The following is a 19826-nucleotide window of genomic DNA, read 5'->3' as shown; positions in this document are numbered from 1 at the left end:
CTGATATGAGGAAGTGGAGATGCAACATGGGGTTAGGGGGGTAGGAGAAGAATAAATGAAAGAAGATGGGATCGGGAGGGAGACAAACCATAAGTGACTCTTAATCTCACAAAACAAACTGAGGGTTGCTGGGGGGAGAGGGGGTCAGAGAAAGGTCCATAAGTGGAGTTATGGACCTTGGGGAGGGTATGTGCTATGGTGAGTGCTATGAAGTGTGTAAACCTGGCGATTCACAGACCTGTACTCCTGGGTATAAAAATACATTATATGTTTATAAAAAAATTTTAAAAGTGCAAAGAAAAAAAGATAATTATGTGAGGTGATGCATGTGTTAATTAATGCAATTGTGGTAATCATTTTGATATATATAAATGCATATTTATATATATCAAATTATCACATTGTATACCTTAAACTTACACAATATCATAAGTCATTTATATCTCAATAAAGTTGGCAAAGAAAAAGAGCCACTAAAAAGAAAGAAACAGCAACAATGTGGCATATAAACAATAAGCACTCAAATACTCTGCAAGCTTGCAAACTTTCCAGAAACATCATCTATAGGGAACACTCCTATCATAAATGATGGAAGAATCATAATTCCTTTATAACTTTATTTGACTTAGATCATATCCTAACATTGTTTTTTAATAATAGCAACTCTGAGCTTGACTTTAAAAAGTTGGTTGTAAGTATTACTATGAACTTACAAAAGTAGTAGCCCAGTTGCAGAAGTCCCTAACTCCTTTGCGCACATTTTCATGGATAAGAGGACCATCTTCACGGAGCAAATCTGTTTGATGTGGCTTCTTTTCTTCATAAAGCCATTGACCTGGATGTGACACAGCAGTCTTCTTGGGACTAAGAATAATGAGATCATCAAAGACTTACAAGATGAGACACCATGAATCCAAACAGATATCAAACACTATCTTAAAGAAAGAAGTGGTAATGCTTGCATTTCTAATAGTCTCTCACAAGTTTTACAAGGTAGACGTTAATTTTCCAGAGACTACCTTCTCATTATTAATATCATAAAGGCAAGTATATCATGAGTTGTTATAATAATTAAAATGAATATAGCATTTTATTAGTATAAGTTGATATTTTGAAATTATGAGTACCATTTTTTTAAAAAGATTTTATTTATTTATTTGACAGACAGAGATCCCAAGTAGGCAGAGAGAAAGAAGGAAGCAGGGTCCCCACTGAGCAGAAAGCCCGAAGCGGGGCTCGATCCCAGGACTCTGGGATCATGACCTAAGCGGAAGGCAGAGGCTTTAACCCACTGAGCCACCCAGGCACCCCGTGAGTACCATTTATTAAGGCATGTGCCCATTTACTGTGTTTGGAGTTCCCTAAAGCCATTGACAATCTTAACAAGCAGGAGATGTCCTTGACTTCTCTCTCTCATCCCTAAAATCCAACCCGTTAACAAATCTGGTAGGCATGGGGCGCCTGGGTGGCTCAGTGGGTTAAGCCGCTGCCTTCGGCTCAGGTCATGATCTCAGGGTCCTGGGATCAAGTCCCGCATCGGGCTCTCTGCTCAGCAGGGAGCCTGCTTCCTCCTCTCTCTCTGCCTCTCTCTCTGCCTGCCTCTCTGACTACTTGTGATCTCTCTCTGTCAAATAAATAAATAAAATCTTTAAAAAAAAAAAAAAAGCTTTAATAAAAAAAAAAAAAATCTGGTAGGCTTAAATTCTACCTCTGTCTCTGGACTGTTGCAAATGTTCTTCACTGGTATCTCTGATCTCCCCTAGGGCCCCAACCCCCAAACCGTAATCCATTCTCAGCACCGCAGCTAAAACAATCACTTCAAAATATAAATCTGGTCATAGCAAATGAGGTCCCCCTTCGCCCTCAATTAAACCTCTCAATACCTTCTTTTTTAGGTTGAGATAGAACTCACATACTATAATATTTACCATTTCAAAATATACAATTCAGTGGCTTCCATACATTTACCAAGTTATGCAACCACTGTCATTATCTAATTCTGGAACATCTGCATTGCCCCCCAAAAAGCATCTCCGTAACCACTGACAGTCACTTTTCATTTCCCCCATTCTCTCTGCTCCTGAAAACCAGTAATCTACGTTTGGTCTCTATGGATTTGCCTATTCTAGACATTTTATCTGAATGGAACCTTATATGGCATTGTTAAAAAAAGATTTTATTGGGGCACCTGGGTGGCTCAGTGGATTAAGCCGCTGCCTTCAGCTCGGGTCATGATCTCAGGGTCCTGGGATCGAGTCCCATGTCGGGCTCTCTGCTCAGCAGGGAGCCTGCTTCCCTCTCTCTCTCTCTGCCTGCCTGTTTGCCTACTTGTGATCTCTCTCTGTCAAATAAATAAATAAAAATCTTTAAAAAAAAGATTTTATTTATATTTATTTGACAGAGAGATAGAGAAAGAGCACAAGTAACCAGAGCAGCAGGCAGAGGAAGAGAGAGGAGCAGGCTCTCCACTGAGCAGGGAGCCCGATGCGGGGCTCGATCCCAGGACCCTGAGATCATGACCTGAGCCAAAGGCAGCTGCCCAACCAACTGAGCCACCCAAGTGCCCCAAACATATGGCATTTTGTGTCTGGCCTCTTTCATCCAGTACGCTGCAAGGATCATACATGTTATAGCATGTATCAGTGGTTTCCTCCCTTCTATGGCTAAGATTCCATTGTCTGAGGAGACCACGTTTTGTTTATCTGTCATCAGTTGATGGACATCTGGGCTATCATGCACAGTGCTGCTATGAAAGAATGTTCAGGCACAAGTTTTTGTATTCAATAGATTATTACTCTTCCATTAAAAAGACCTAAGTCTTAATTCCGTTTCCAAGGTCCTTCATGGCCCAATCCTTGCCTGTTTCTCTGGACTGTTGCAAAAGTAGAAGAAGAATCTCCATTACCATCCTCCCTCACTCTCTGAGCTGCGGCCATCATGGCCTTCTGTCAGTTTCATGAACTCCTCACGCTCCCTTCAGCCACAGGGCCTTTGCACATGTTGCAACATCTGATTGCAATGCCTTCTGCATTCCCTCATCTCCCTTTTGTTCCAACATACATATCCCTTCCTCAGGGAGGTGTTCCCAGGCTGTCCCCAGAACCCACACTCTCTTCCCAGTACCCTGTACCTTTTACCCAGAGCACCCATATATTAATTCATCCATCCATCCATTCAACAAACATTTACTAAACACCAGCTAAGTACCAGGCACAGCTCCGGGCATTAGGATTCAGCTGTAAATAAAGTTTAAACCCTGTCCTCATAGAACTTAAGATTGAGACAGATGGGAAAGAGGTAAGCCTATGCCAGGTGTGATACAAAGAAAAATAAAAATATAAAAAAAAATAAAGAAAAATAAAACAGGGCAGTTGGTGTGGACAGTGTTGACGGGGGGCTTTTTATTTCTACAGAGAAGGCATCACTACCAAAGTGATAGTTGACCAGGGACCTCAAAGAAGAAATGGATCAAACCAGGCAGATATCAAACTGCAGACCCAGGCAGGAAAAAACATGTACAAAGGGCCCAAGGCATGGGTGTGCTGAGCATGGTCGAGGCACAGCAGAGAGGCTCGTGTGACTAGAGGGGTGAGACCAAGGGACAGAGTAGCAGAGAGCGAGGCCTGATGGGTAAGGGTGCCTGATCGTAAGAGCATTTAGAGTCAACCGTGAGACTTTGGATTTTACTCTGAATAAGCAAGCAGTTGGAGAATTTTTAAAATAAAAAACACAGCATTTATGGCCATGATATGGATGTCGCAGTGTGTTTGTGTAATTGAGGTGTGCTTGACCCATGATGTCACCTGAGTTTCAGGTGTGCAACCCAGGGATCCAACAAGTCTGCATGTTACGCCGGGCTCACCACAGGTGTAGCTGCCATCTGCCACCCTATGAGGCTGTTATAATACCACTGACTACATTCCCTGTGCTCTGCCTTATCTGGAGAATTTTGAGTAGAGGAATGAGGCTGACTTAAGTTTTTAAAAGAATCATTTTAACTACTGTTGGGGCAGAGAGCAGGGCTATGTTGGGTGGAGCTTACGAGACCAGTGAGTAAACTATGACAATAATTCAGGTAAGAGATGGTGGGATCTTGGAACAGAGCAACAGTCATACAGTAGGTATGACTGATATATTTCAAAGGTAAAGCCATTAAGATTTGTTGGCAGTTTCGAAAGTAACTAGAAGAATGAAGTTACTATTTAATTATCTAGAGAAGATAGAAGGGTGAGTAGGTTTGGGGAAGAAATCAAGAGTTCAGTGTGGACTTGCTGAGTTTGAGATGGCAAGGGTAGATTCATGGGCAAATGTTGAACATCTATATAAAGCTGGGCAGAGGGAGATCACCTCAGCAGATGACCGAGTCCGATGTACTTCAAGGTCAAAAAGAAGAGGAGGAGGGACCTGCAAATGAAGACTGGGGAGAGATCATTGAAGGGGGACGAGAGCCATGAATGAGAGGTGACCTGAGGCCAAGTGAACAAAAAAAAACAAAAGTGTTTCAAGAAAGAGGACATGATCAGTTGTGTCAACTACTACTGGCCCATCAAACATGATGATCACTGAGAAGTCAATGGCGACCATGACCCAGGGCAGATCCACTGGAGTGCTGATGAGTTAAAGAAAGAAGAGGAAGTAAATACGGGCACCTCTTTCATGGAGCTTTGCTCTAAAGGAAAGGAGAGACTCTGTGCTCAATAAGTTATTTTAAAGATGGGAGATATTACCTCACCCTGTGGTAAGCTGATGATGGCCCCCAAAGGGATCAGGTGCTAATCCTTGGAACCTGTAAATGTTACTTTACTTGGAAAAATTATCTCTCTATATACGATTAATTTAATTAATTTAACTTCAGATGGGGAGATTATCTTGGATTATCTGGGTGGGTCCTAAATGCCATCACAAGTTGATGAGGGAGCAGGAGGCTGGCTGAGGACAAAGCAAGAGCTGGCGCCTTGTACCCCCCCTCCACCCGCTCCCCTCCATATGTGTAGCATTCCTCAGGCACCCCTGACTGCCATAAAATGATAAATGGTTAACTTGCAGAAACCACAGTCCTGCAAGGCAGGAGTCTCCCTTGGTTTGCAAATGTCCTTGAGATTTACAAACAAAGAAGTTACCTTATCAATAGCCCAATTTCCAAAGACAGAGAACTCAGTTCCTCAAGCCCTAATGTCACCCTCCCCTCCATAAAAAACCGAAGGAGGCGGAGGTGGAAGGAAAAGTAAATCAAGTTAAATTTCTTCTAAACCTAAATCTCATTAACAAGGATGCTTGATAGCAGGAATGTAACATTCCACCAGGAGACTCCCAATTGTCTTTACTTGATAGTAACCAGGCCTTCAATATCCTGATAGTGCTTTTTTCCGCATGCGTGGTCTAACCCGGCCAGTTCTGCTTCTGTAAGATTGCTTTGTCTGCTTTCGCGGGCGGACCCCCTGACCCAATCCACTGACGCCAAGTATGCCTGTTCAAACTGTCAACCAATCAGCTCAGCCCTACCCGAAACTTGTTTGTATCTGTCTATAAAAATCCTGCACCGACCCAGCTCCGGACCTCTCAGCGTTATCGGCAACGAGCGGCGCAGAGGTCCAGGCTCGAACCTGCAATAAACGACCCTTGCTGCTTGGCTTTGACTCACGTCTCTGGTGGTCTTTTAAGGTGGGAGTAATACTCAGTTGGCATTTCAAAGTGTCCTTGTAAGAGAAGTGCAGAGGGAGATTTCACACACACACACCCCCCACACACACAGGAGAAGGGAATGTAAAAACAGAGCAGAGAGATTTGAAGATTTTGACCACGAAGATTGGAGTGACATAGCCACAGCTGTAGAATGCCCGTAGCCACCAGAAGCTTGAGGAAGCAAGGAGTGCATTCCTTCCTAGAGCTTCTGGAAAGAACATGGCCCTGCTGACACTTAGATTTCATCACAGTAGTACTGATTTTGGACTCTGGCCTCCAGAACTGTGGGATAATAAATTTCTGTTGTTGTAAGCCACCAGATTCATGTTATTTTATACAGCAAGCACGGACAAGGACATGCTAACAGAATGTGCTAAGACTACACTGACAGAAAACCTTACCATTAGGCAATTACACATTCATTCTGTGATGATAATTTATTAAGATATTAGTTTGGTTCACTTCCTCTATACTATTATCTTTTCTCCTTCTAAGTAGACAACACATCTGCTTTTAATTTCTTTTCCTGAAGATTTTTTCAGGGTTGACCAGGGAAACTGCCTACTGTTAAAGGCAGAACATCTCTCCAGTGGAAGGAAGCCCAAGCTTGTTGCACCAATTATACTCGACATTGTGGGTGACATGGAAGGGGCAGGGGCGCACAGGGTGTAGCACAAACAGCGAGAATGGAGAGAGGAGTCCCAAAGACCAGAAAGAGGTTAAAGATCAGTCCTGCAATTACTGGGGACCTACCCCACTTTCTTATAGTACAAATGATGACCATGACTGGTTTGCAGCTCACTGGGATGAGGGTTTGGGGCCAGACGTAAATAGAAAAAGAGAGAAAAGTGGTGTTTTAAAAACATACGGCTTTGTGAACTAAGATGGCGTACTTTCTGTATGTATTCACTGTTCCCTTCCACACCGTGCTGTAATCACCATGAGGACAGGGTCCTAATCTGTTTACCATTCTGTCCTCAGAGCCTAGCATTGTCTATGACCCATAGCAGGTACTCAGCAAGTACCGTTGTTTCGTTTCATTCCGTTCTACAGAAAGAGAACCAGCTAACAGTTCGCCGAGGATCAAAAAATTCAAAGATGTTCATAGGGCCACAGTGACCCACTCTGCTGGGCTCTCCAAGGGGATCCCTACTTATAAAGCTCCTCTCCCTCCCCCCAACCCCCAGTTTCTGAGCAAAACAATACAAAGAGCAAAGATGAAAGCCAAAATATTATTACTGACAACAACCATGTTGGAGCACATGGATTTAGGTCCAAAGGACCTGGTCACTGAAACCCAGAAATGGGCAGACTGTCCCGGCACCCAGCAGGCTCCAGTGGTGCTGGGCCAGGCCGGGGGTCCCCTCAGGAAGGGAAGAGCAGACAGGGTTTGTGTTTCTCATGCGCCATCTTGCTTCCTACTGGAAGAAGGACAGAGCGGAGATGAGTGTGCCCAGGTCTTTTCCCCAATTCTATGAGGGGCCAGGAGAGTTGGGTTCCTGTCACCTTGCGTCTCACGTCAGCAAACAAGTATAATTGAATAAAAGCTCTAATGTGGTCCCTTCCACACACCCTGACCATGGGCCTGGGTCTTCAGTGGCCCAAGGGCTGTGGATCAGCCTTTCTCTCCTTCATCCACACTCCTAAGGGCCCACCAGTGATGTCATCTAAATTCACAAGTTGAATTTGTATCCAAAAACTATTTTTTTCATATTTTATTTATTTATTTAAGAGAGAGAAAAAGAGAGACGGAGCCATGGGTTGTGGGGGGAGGGGCAGACAGAGGGAGAAGCCAGTTCCCTGCACAGCCCATTAGGGGGCTTGATCCCAGGACCTGAGCTGAAGTCAGGTGCGTAACCGACTGAGTCACCCCAGCGCCCCCCGAATCTATTTTTGTGTAGCATACTTATCGTCCCATGAACATTTCAGGTTAATTATGTGAACTGGGAATATAAGAGAGTGATACAAAAGAAGGAGGTTTCTATGAAAATTAAGCTTAGTGCTTTGGAAAGGGTTAATGAAGGTAGAGTTCCTGGTGTAGTTTAGGCAAAAATGATGACTGGGAACTTCAAGCAGGCACAGACTCCAAAAAAGGCTTGACATGAAAAGACTGAGCAAGTGAATGTACTGTTACGTTTTAGAGTAAAGTGAAATGCTTCGAGGACTTGATATCATTCTGTATAAGTCCCTGTGTTCCTCTTTCTGTTTTGGTTTGCTTTCCAGCCAACTACTGGTCCCAATCACGTTGAGTAAAAGGCTTCTGACATAGATAACTCAGTCGCTGTGGGTCAGTTAGCCAGGTTTTCTGCAGTTTTCCTCTTCCCAAACTGCTGTCCTAGAGTCATGTAGGGTCTATTGCCGGGTAATTCACATTCATTTCTGAAATAAACACTACTCACAGGAGGACCCAAGGCTTTGTTGCCTTCTCCTTGGAAGTTAGGTTATTAAGTAAGTTATTTTGCTCCTCGAAATTATTCAAACGGAGCTTCGAGAAGGGAAGTCCTCAAATATTTCGTCGGTGTCAGAACCAGCAAGGGGTTAAGGACAATACTTACAGGCCCGGGTCGTCTTGGGTGGAAAGTTTTTTTCTTAAGAGTTTGGCTGGTTCCTTTGCTCTTTTCCTGACACCCTGACAATAGGCCCACGTGTCCTCCAGTTTCCTGTCGGGATCCAGCACGTCCAGCACCTTGAATAAGAGCTACAAACAGAAAACCACCTTGGAGAGAAGACCAATGTGCCAAAAAAGAGAAGCCCCTGGATTCTAAAGCAGAACAGACCAACATGCCCCTTGGCGTTGCTTTTCCAGCGGTTAAGCCGTTCATCGGTTTCTGTGCGAGTCCTGGGCGGGGCGCTATGGGTAGGTGTCCCCCACCTAGATATTAGGGATCGGCTGTTGTGCTACGTCCATTTCCTCCAGACGGAATAGTCCCCCTGGGCCTACCCCAGTCCCTCACTGCTCCCCTGAGCCCAGTGCCTCCAGATAGTTTTTGCTTTTAACTTCCTCCCACACATAACAGTGTCTAGATTTTTCTTGGACTCCATCCGTGCTCCACGGGCAGGCCAGGACAGTTGAGACCACGGTGACTGGTTGAGCAACAGGCACACAAGCCAGGTTTTACCCACGGGAACCAGGCGATGGGATTTTGCTGGAAGCATGCAAAAAGAGGTGATCTTTTTCTTGGCAGAATTTCAATCTAGAGCAGCTGGTGGCCACCATGGTACCATAAGAAGAGATCCCACCTCGGAAAGAAGCCAACACACCTCGCTGGAGAGGTCAGACATGGAAATAAGGGCCACAATCCCAAGTGCCATCTGGGGGTAAGTGGAAACAATCTGCTTGTCATGGGCTCAGCAGCTCTGGCCTGTAGGAGGCCCAGGAGGAAAGCCCCAGGTGGAAAATTGATTAGAAATTCTGGTTGTCCTTTCTACAGACTTTTCTGCCACCGGTCACTTATTCACTTATTCACTTTCCACGAATCCTTACTGAGGGTCTACCCCACGGCGGGTATAGTGGAGCACAGTGAAAGATGCCGATGAAGTCCCCGCCCTTCTAGAGATTCTACTCCAGCAAGGAGCCCAGGGGCGACAAGAGCTATGACGAAAAATAGGTCACAACGAGTGCTAGAGGATGGGGCAGAGGGGAAGTGTTATTTTATGAGACATCTGAGCAAGGATCTGAAGCACGTGAAGGAGTGAGCCAGACAGACGTGTAGGGGCAGGTGTCGGGGCACAGAAGGGAGATCAGAACTGGACATGCTTGCTCAAGTTCACAGAGCAGCCAGGAGGTCAGCATGGCCAGGGCCCGGTGAGAGCAGGGGTGAGGCTGCAGCGGGAGCAGAGCAGGGGTGGGGCAGCGAGCAGACGGGCACACAGGGCCTTTCAGGCCATGGCAAGGACTTGACTCTGACTAAGAAAGGGCCTGGGAGGGCTTTGCAGAGAAGTCAGGCTCGCCGAGTGCCCGAGGGAGCAGACTACGTGGGCGTAGGCAGGGCAGCAGGCCCTGTAAGCTCCCTGCCCAATATCCATTCCGCCTTTTCCCTTAAATCTAACAGAATTATATTCCAGATTTTGCTTTCCGTCCCAATGCCCAACCAAGAAACTCCATTTTCTAGTGTCCCACAGCAGCTAGAAGTGCTCAGAGGAATGAGATTTTGCCACGAAGGTTGTCCTTTGTCTAATTAAAAGACAGTCCACTGGCCCGGACCCTTTAACCTTGGCCCCCTTCCCCTTCTCGTTTGAAAGACAGACTGGATGCCTGCAGGCCTGGAAGCGCCCTGGGATACAGGAATGGGAGCCACAGGCTGAGGATTCCGGAGCTGAGAGTCAAAGGCAGCCGGGACGCGGGGCGTACTGAAGCCGCGTCCAAACCCAGCCTGACCATGTGGTCAGTTTCCCCAGAACCTTGCGGGCTCCCCGCCCCACGCCCCATCTGAGACCTAAGTACCTCGGACACCTCCCGACACCAGGCTAAAGGAACAGAAGCAAGACTGACAATGTCCCCGGTGGCTCCTGCCCTCAAAAAGGCCCAGGCGAAGCAGGCTGGTAGAACTTCGGGGTGAAGGCGTTGAATGTTTCTGGTTTACTGGACCTTTCGAAGTTGTGTGGCTTCATAGCAAACACAGGGAGTGGCCCGTGTGTTGCTGCCAGTGTCCTTCCCGGGAGCAAGGAAGGCTGCGCCAGCCCCCGGGGCGCACCCACTTGTTCCCCCCAACCCCGCAAACACATCACCCCTCAAAGGAGCTCCCCCACATCTAAGGGGAATTCCTCTAGAGGCCCTCCCACAGCCCTAGGTCAGGAGGTCACCTCAACGGGCATGTCCTCTCCCAGATTAGGGTAGAGAGCCAAAGGGTGCGGGGTCCGCTGGGCTTCCACGTCCGCCAGGAAGGCCCCCCGCGCCCGCGCCCGCTGCGCAGGGGACAGCTCAGGAAACGGGGCTGCTCCCTCGGGCCACCTGCGCTGCCTCTTCTCTGGGGCGGGTCGGCGAGCTGGGGGACGGATCTGGGGGAGAAAGGCCTCCTGAGGACCGCGAGTGAGCAGAGCCTCGCACGGCGGGCAGCCCCTCCGGAAGTCATCCAGGCCCTTCTTCACGAACGTCCACCGCAGGCCGTCCAGGGCGGGGGGGCGCGGCGGCCGGTGCCTGGGCTTTGTGAAGCCCTGGGAAGGTAGACGCTCTTCGCACCTGGAAGACAGCACGCACCACGGGGGGGGGGGGGGGGGCAGAGGTTGGAAGGAGGTTGGCCTCCACCTTTCTTGAGGGCATGAGGTAGGGGAGGAGGGCTTGGTGGAGGGGGCGAGCTAATCAGACTCCTAGCTCGGCGGCCCACCACCTCCAGCCTATGCACGGCCCCTCCCCTGTTCGCTTTAGGCTGTTGGCGCGCATCCCACGCTCACTGCTCTCCCTGCGCAGGCAAAACCCCTCCCTCTCCCAGATTTGAAATGTTCCCTCTCACTTCTACCCGCCTTGTAATATCTGCATCGTTCTTGTATGTGCGTTTTTTCTTCACTTACATAAATGGGACCGTTCCACTTCTTACTGATTTGCCAAGCACCGTATTATAAAGGCCCATCCATGCCACTAGGAGTACATCTAATGTTATTACCACCAGGTTCATCTACCCATTCTCCTTGTCACAGGTTGCAACAAAGGACCACAGGGCAGGGGGAAGAATCTGGATCCCAGGGATCACTCACCCTTAACCGGCTGAATGACTTTGGCACTTCATTTAACCTCTGTGGGCCGCAGTTCACTCCCTAAACCCAAAGGGTCAAAGTTTTCAAACTGGCCGTCCACAGGCAGCGTGGGGCCTACAGACCTGTCATTTGGTCCCTTTTCTCTTTGAATAAGAATTAGAACAGGGGCACCTGGGTGGCTCAGTGGGTTGGGCCTCTGCCTTCAGCTCAGGTCATGGTCCCAAGGTCCTGGGATCGAGCCCTGCATCCGGCTCTCTGCTCAGCGGGGAGCCTGCTTCCCCTCTCTCTCTCTCTGCCTGCCTCTGCCTACTTGTGATCTCTGTCTGTCAAATTAAATAAATAAAATCTTTTAAAAAAATTGATCAGTTAACTTATATCAAGGACTTCTTATATAACAGGCATGTTCTAAATGCTTTACATGCATGAACTTACCTAAATCTCATAACAATCCAATGAAGTAGGTACCGAGTACTAGCATTATTCCCACTCATAGATAAGGAAATCGAGCGTCAAAGAAGTTTGGAACAAAACAAACCCTTGTGAGAGATCCCCTAGCTAATAAATGGTAGAGGGGAGATTTTAATCCAGGTGGTGTGACTCCCGAGAAAGGTGTTTGAGCCCTACATACATAATCTAGAGCAAAAATTAGGTTCTCTGGGAACACTGGGTCCAAGTTTCCATGGAGCCACCAATTGGTATAATAGTTGCCCTCTATAGACAAGTCCTAGGCTCTCTTAGTCACAGTCTCCACCCTTCCCTACTGCCTTATTCTACCCAGCCTGCTTCCCCCAGTTCCCTTACCCACCAGACCCCTGTCTGCACAGGGGTCTGTTAGGGTATGACTATGAGATGGAAGCAGTTGATGGAAGGAAAATGAGACTCGTTCCTAGATAATCTAATATATTTTAGCCATCAGGACTGGGAACATGAGCAGCTTAAGGGCAGGTCACTCATTATCTTAATACATCACTTCCTTAGTCAGATAGTTCTATATTATTGGTGTCTTTCCCTGAAGCCTCTTCACCTCCAGGCCCCTTTCATCTGTAACACTCTTTATACCAAATCTACTCCGTGTTGCACTCAACCCTGCGGGCACAAGGCATTTTTAAGAGTTTCCCGCTTAATTCCTATTCTTTCCTTATGAGTCCTAGAAACTTCTTGCTTGCTGGGTGTGCGTATGTGTGTGATTGGGCTTAAACCAGCTCTACTGTGAAGATCTAGATGAAAGGATACAAAAATTCGCTCATTGAAACAAACAAAACACTTAAGGAGCTGAACAGCAGGGTGTTGAAGTTTCATCCAACCTTAACATCTGATGACCCATTCAGCATGACCTACTAGCAAGCAACCTTCTATAATATTAGACACCTTTACAAAGTTTATTTTCCACACATTTACAAGTAACTCAGACATCCAAGCACTTCATGAAATCAAATCTGATGACTGTTTTTTGCTTAGGGACAGTTATATCACTCAAAAATGGGGACAGCCTGGCGGCTAGTTCCAGTCTCATAGACTGTTAGAGCTGGCGGGACCTGAAGGAAATCTAGTCCACCTCCTCTCAGACACTGAGTTCGGAGAGATGAACAAGCGTCCACTAGGGCTGGAGGCCTGCCCACTGCCCTGCTTGCCTCTCAGAGCTAATAAACTTCCCTCTGTGTTTTATTAAGTCTATGAAAATTTTTGCTTGGCCCAGAAAATCAAACTGGACACTTTTTTCCCCTAAATATTCACTATTTTCACAGTCATTAGCATATGCTACATGGATCAATATCCCCATCTGTAAGAATTACAAGAGTATTGATCATTTATCCTAAAGAAATGAAAACCTATGTTTGTATAAAAACCTGTACACAAATGTTGATAGCAACAACCAAAAACTAGAAACACCTACATATCCTTCAATAGGTCAAATGAATAAAAAACAGTGGCACATCCGTACCAGCAACAAAAATGAACGAATGGGGTGCCTGGGTGGCTCAGTGGGTTAAAGCCTTTGCCTTCAGCTCAGGTCATGGTCCCAGGGTCCTGGGATTGAGCTCCGCATCGGGCTCTCTGCTCTGCAGGGAGCCTGCTTCCTCCTCTCTCTCTGCCCACTTGTGATTTCTGTCTGTCAAATAAATAAATAAAAATCTTAAAAAAAAAAAAAATGAACGAACTACTGGGACACCTGGGTGGTTCAGTCAATTAAGTGTCAGCCTTGGGCTAAGGTCATGATCTCAGAATCCTGGGATCCAGTCCCACATCAGGCTTCCTGCTTAGCAGGGAGCCTGCTTCTCCCTCTGCCTCTGCTCACCACCTCCATGCTCTCTCTCAAATAAATAAATAAATAAATATATTTTTTAAATGGACAAACTACTAATATGATGGCTGGATGGATCTCAAGGGCTTTATGCTGAGTGAGGGGAAAAAAAGCTCATCTTAAAAGGTTTTATACTGGGGCGCCTGGGTGGCTCAGTGGGTTAAAGCCTCTGCCTTTGGCTCGGGTCATGATCCCAGGGTGCTGGGATGGAGCCCCGCCTTGGGCCCTCTGCTCAGGGGGGAGCTTGCTTCCCTTCCTCTCTCTCTGCCTGCTTCTCTGCCTGCTTGTGGTCTCTGTCTGTCAAATAAATAGATAAAATCTTAAAAAAAAAAGAAAAAGAAAGGTTTTATACTGTATTATTCTATTTATCTAACATCCCCAAAAGAACAGAGTTATGGAAATGAAGTACCATATTGGCTGCCAGAGGCTGGGGGTGGGGAAGGAGTGCTGACAAAGGGGTTGCAAGGAGTAGGGGCCTTCTGGTGAGACAGTTGTTTTGTTCCTTGATGAATACACGTGACAAAACTTCATGGAAGTTTATACACATCCAACTGCAAGCAAGAGCGGGTGAAACCTCAGCACGGTCTGTGGTCTAACTAATACATTGTGTCAGTGCGCATTTCCTGCTTCCGTACGGTGCAGCGGTTACCTAGGCTAGTTCGCTGGAAGCAGCTGGGGGACGGGTCCATGGGACCTCTGTACTGTTTTTGCAACTTCCTGTAAGTCTGCAATTATTTCAAAACAAGAACTTTGAAAATGTGGGGGAAAAGAATTTCCAGAAGGCCTCCTAATTGCTAAAATGTATGCAGTATATGCTTTACGGATGACACGTCGGTTACTCCTCACAAAAGTCCTCTAACGCTGGCTCATTGTGTTGTTCCCATTTCACCGCCCAGCAAACTGAGCCCGGGAGGAGCTGTAGCTCGTGCAAGGTCGCGAGGCAAACGAGAGGAGCTGCCGGCCTTGACTCAGCCTCTGCGGTTCTAGACCTTGAAATCTGCCGCCACGTCGGGCTGCGTCGCAGCAGCCGAACTCCGGCTCCTACACAGCTCAAGGAACCCGCGGAGACAGAAAGCCTCGGGTGGCTGCCCTGCGAGGGTGACGCCGGCCGTTCCACAGGCCGCAGAGCGCCCCAGCACCGGGGCTCCCCCGGCCCAGACGCAGGCCCGGTTCGGCCACAGGCACAAGCGCGGGGGTGGGGGGTGCGAAGCCCCAGACCCCGACTAACCCGGAGAAGGGCGGCGGGACACCAAGCTCTCCGGGGACCTCGGTCCCCCGCCCGGAGCGGGTTTGTGGGTCCGCCTGCCCCGGAGGCCGCCGCGGGGAACACGGGCTGCGCGACCGCAGCGCCCCGCGCGGGTGGTTTCTGTGACGACCGTGCAGCGGCCCAGCGGCCGGGGAGGGAGGGCGGGGGACCTCCTGCCCGCCCCCCGCCGTCCGCGCCCCCGCGCCCGCCCCCCGACCCTCCACCCCGCCCCCCGACCCCCCACCCCGCTCCCCGCCCTCCGCACCCGCCCACTGCTCCCCACCCCCACTCCCGCCCCCGCCCCGCCGCCCCAGCGTCGCGCGGAGCAGGCGCCCCCACGCGGCACCCGCCGGAGACGGTCACCGGGAAGCGCTTACCGGGGCCCCCGGTTCCCGCCCGCTGGCCCCCGCGTGGGCGCCGCAGGCCCGCACAGCCCCCCGGGCACGGCCATGGTCTGCCCGGCCCGGCGAGCACAGCCCGGCCCCCGCGGTGCGTGTTCCGGCCGCCCGCGTCGCTAGGAGACCGCGGAGCCCTGCGCCCGCCGGGTTCGCCCCGGCGCCCCCTTGCGCCCCCGGCGTTCCCCGGCCTCGCGCCGGCCGGACGCCTGCTGTGCTCAGCCCGGTTTCCAGAAGGGGCTGTCGAAGGAGAGCAAGACGCGGCCGGCGGGACGGATGGACGGGTGGACGGACGCATGGATGGACGGACGGATGGACGGACGGACGGATGGATGCACGGATGGATGCACGGACGGATGCACGGACGGATGCACGGACGGCCACGGAAGAGTGGAAAGGGAGGGGAGAGGTCCACCGACTGCTGGCGGTCGGGCAGGACTTGGGAATCCCTGGGCCTCGCCCTGCAAACTGACTGATTTCCAGAGCCTTCCCCATCCGTGTCACTGGACCCTTGTGCCCGGACCCGCTTCCAGCGTGACGTCCTCACCCGTGGTCCGGGTGGGCCGCAGCCCCACGTGTGGGCGGCCTGAGGCTGTGTTGGGTTTGCTGAGGTCGCCGCCCCGCGAGGGCTCCTGCCTGAAGCCTGGGGCGCTGCCTGCAGAGGGACGGAGCCGCAGGCGCTCTCCTGCCCCAGATGCTCAACTGTATTAAATTGTTCTTTACAGCGGGACGATGTCCTCGTCAGTGCGAGTCTGGAGTCTTCTGGTCCTGGAACTCTGCGGGAGGAAACGAGCGTCGCCTCTGGAAGCCGGTTGCCATGTGGACGCGGGGGAAGTGGCGCTCACACGGGACAGAACCAGCTCCCAGCGCGGGTTTGGCGGCCCGGAGCTGGGAAGGCAACAATCCAGACGCGAGCGGCGGGAGGAGGCACGGGTCGCTTCAGGCATGAAGCCAGCAGCTCGGGCACACACTGGACTAATGTCACAAAGACCGTCTTCCCCTTCCAGGTGGAGCCGGAGGAGTTTTAAAGCAGGGGGAGGCCCGGGTGAACGGAGGGAGGCTGCGTGCAGGGGCAGCAGGAGCGGGGCCCTTAGCCATCTGCCTTCATGACCCTGAACTTGCGGGCATCCATGGCCGCTGTTTCCGAATGTAGCCGGGCCTTATCTTCTGGGAAAGTTTGGTCCTTCGCTCCTCAAGGCCAGTGGTCTGCGAATCTCAAGGGAAGTCAGTGAGCTCTGCAGCAGCTCGCGGGACTCAGGCCTGCAAGCGAGGAGCGCACGAGCTGGAAGCAAGCTGCCCTTCACGCTGCCCGGAGTCCGTGGACACTCGTTCCAGCATCTTCATTTGCTTTATGTATTCAGCCGCCTTTTCTGTGCGGGGTAGAGCCGTGGGGTCCCACCACCTGAGATAAATCCCCCCTCAGCTACTTAATAATTATGCACCCCTGCGCGCCATTAATCAAACTTTTTTTTTAGCTCCATTGATTTTCTAGTCTGAAATCGAGAAAATAATAGCATCTCCTTATAAGGGTGATGAGCAGATCAGAGAGATGGTGAATGTAAAGCTCTTGCCAGTGCAGGTTGTCCCCAATCCCCCCACAACTGCTGAGCATTATTATCTCGGTTGTAGGCGGTGGGTAGTAGAGTCCATTAGTGGAGGGATGCCTGGGGGGCTCAGTCGTTAAGTGCCTGCCTTAGCTCAGGTCATGGTCCCAGGGTCCTAGGATCGAGCCCTGTGTCAGGCCCTCTGCTCAGCAGGAAGCCTGCTTCTCCCTCTCCCACTCCCCATGCTGTGTTCCCTCTCTGGTGCTATGTCTCTCTTTGTCAAATAAATAAATAAAAATTTTTTTAAAAAGAGTCCGTTAATGAAGAAAGCGACAAACATAGTCATTATGAAGAGCCTGATTCATTGTTTTCAGGATCCCTGGTAGTATCTTTCAAGTTCATTTGCTTGTGGATTCAAACTTCTATTACTTTGAGGAAGTAGGATTTTTTCATAAGAGTGAGGGTAAGGGTTTTATCTGTTGCTCCTAGTACTGGGCCTGGCGTGCAGGAGGTACTCCTTCGACGAAGAGTGGCTGTTACGGTCATTCCAGGTGCTAGGGATGCAATGAGGAATGAAACAGAATTGGCCCTTGTCAGCTCAAGTCTTGGTTTCTAGTGTTTGTTGCATGAATTAATAAGAAACCGCCTGTTTCAAGACTTTTGCATCTGATTATTTGCTCCATGCAGTCACTTTGACTCCATATCTAGTAGAAGACAAAGAACTTCTTTTTATTTCATCACATTCTAAACCTAAATTACAGTCATTAGTCAGGGAATCTCTCATTCATTCTCTCTCTGTCTCCGTCTCTTTTGCAACACAAGGGTAAAATGTGTTACATATATGAGCAGATGTTATTTCAGAGTGAGGATAATGAGGTTCTGCGCGTCTTTTCTGGCTTTACGGCCAGGTAGTGTAACAATTTTATTTCTCAATAGGATTTCTCAAACACCCACGACAGGGTTGCCAAACACCATTACTGCATCTTTCCCACTCAACGACTAATTGCTCTCTCTGTAGCATTCTGCCACATACTCAGTAATAGTCAGTTCATGGTACTTCCAGGGGCGGGGTGGGGGGATGCGTTTGAACAACAGAACTTTAAGCTGGGAAATTATAAAGTGGTCATAGACTGGTAGAAACCCTTGGTATCTTTACAAAATGTTACCAGTCATCTTTGAAGGACTACAAAGACCACTGTACCTCAGCCAGTTCTTACAGCATTCCTACAGATAAATTTACAGTGGACATGAGCTCACAAAATAAAATCCACGAGGAGACAAGATAACTGAAAGACAGCAGAAACAACAAAGAATGGAATCCGGTCTGAGACTATATGTATTGGGATGTTCAGACACAGAATATATGCAAATAAGATTAATTGTGTATAAGTATATATATATGTTTATGTACATAAAATAGGCATGTTTCATGTGTTTGGGGAATAATAGAGGGATTTGGAAATATCAGCAAAGTATAAGAAACTTTTTAAAAGATAAATTTGAAAAGGAACCAAATAGAACTTACAGAAATGAAGACTATAGTCATTTCAGCTGGCCTCGGAAGGTGAGGGTCCAATGGACGGACGGGTCCCTGAGACCCAGCGGGCTGGTAGGTTTGAGAAGATGCCTCCAGCTGTAAGTAATTCCTGCAGTTCGGATGTGGTAGGAGCTTTCCTGCTACTCACCTCCTGGTTACCTCATATCCTGTTTGGTTCTCTTCTATCACCCCTGGAACATGTTCTTGCATTTAAATCCCTTACTTTAAATTCACTTACTGTGGCTGCTGCTTTCCCGGTTGGGCCCTGGTACATATGTTACTTATGACCCAGCACTTCCCTTGCAGGGTATAGGAATCCTGAGGAATTTTCTCCCATAAGGGAAGATATGTATGAGGATATGTATCACAGCATTATCAGTAGTATCAGTGAGTTGAGGATGGTGCGTGTGTCCATTTCTGTGATGCAAATGAAAAAAATGGACGAATAACCAGGAATCCGTTAGACGTAACAGTTAGACGTAACAGTCTGACATACTCAGCAACATGGTTAGGCTTTTGGAAACATGGTGCTGGGTGAAGAAACAGTGAGATTCTTTTTACTGCAACGTGATTTATATAAATTAAAAATGCATGCACACCGAACAAAAATATATGTTTTACAAGAACTCCTACAAAGAGTAGGATATACTTCAAGCACTTAGGAATGGTTGCTTATGGAGAAGGCAGAAGAATAGAAGTGAAGATTGGAAAAGGAAAGGGGTGTCTGAATGAGTAAGAGAGGACCTTGCACACCCAACTGAGAAAGGAGCCTCCTGAATTAAACAGTAAGATTAACCAAGATGTTACACCTGCAGTTGGAAAAAAAAAAAAATGTTGCCAGAGAAATAGTTACAAGGTGGCACTGAGACACAGTTTCAAAGAATACATTGTGGATTGTGAAAGGTTGAAACAACACCTGCTCCAAAGTCAAGTTAGCTTGCAATAAAGGGCAACCACATGGCACAGAGGGTAAAGCAAAGAGCCAGGGCTGGTGACGAGTCCTGGATGACACAGGGATGTTGTCCGAATTCCATGGCAATGTTATGTGAAGAAGAGGATTCGAGGTCTCCTGATTTTCTTGTCATTTGCACTCAGATCTGAGCAAAGATTATGGGAGTGTCATAACTGAATAGAAATGTACAAAAAAATCCTGCTTCATAGCTTTTTAGGGTCTAATACAGCCTCAAAGGCTGGACTGCTCTCTCAAGTGGGGCTCAAATTATGACCATAATACGTTCAAAAATTGGAAACAAGGAGCATTTGGAGTCTGTTGCGGGGCCTTGAATTCTCATCCAGTGTAGTTAAATTAAAATGTAACAATAATAGAAAATAAATATTTAACCATGATATTAAATTTAACTTCCCCTTGCTTGTATTTTTAGAATTGGTTTATCTTAGTTCAAAAGTGTTCAAGTTCTGGAAGATTCTT

At 48.4% G+C, this 19826-nt stretch overlaps 1 protein-coding gene across 2 annotated transcripts in view; it reads right to left on the bottom strand.

Annotated features, from left to right (window-relative positions):
• Positions 1 to 15443, bottom strand: part of FAM47E (family with sequence similarity 47 member E) — a 37442-nt gene extending 21999 nt beyond the window's left edge. For both annotated transcript variants that reach the window (XM_059397156.1, XM_059397167.1), the window contains exons 1-4: positions 15299 to 15443; positions 10486 to 10861; positions 8238 to 8380; positions 714 to 864 (exon numbers count right to left, since the gene is read on the bottom strand). In XM_059397156.1, coding sequence (XP_059253139.1) covers positions 714 to 864; positions 8238 to 8380; positions 10486 to 10861; positions 15299 to 15372 — 744 coding nt within the window. In that variant the 5' untranslated portion in view covers positions 15373 to 15443. The remainder of the gene's footprint in view (positions 1 to 713; positions 865 to 8237; positions 8381 to 10485; positions 10862 to 15298) is intronic.
• Positions 15444 to 19826: the final 4383 nt, after the last annotated feature.

Source organism: Mustela nigripes, chromosome 1 (assembly GCF_022355385.1).
Source record: "Mustela nigripes isolate SB6536 chromosome 1, MUSNIG.SB6536, whole genome shotgun sequence".
In the NCBI taxonomy this organism is placed as follows: Eukaryota; Metazoa; Chordata; class Mammalia; order Carnivora; family Mustelidae; genus Mustela; species Mustela nigripes.
Note: the sequence above shows the minus strand (reverse complement) of the source record. Positions and strands in the feature narration are given on the sequence as shown.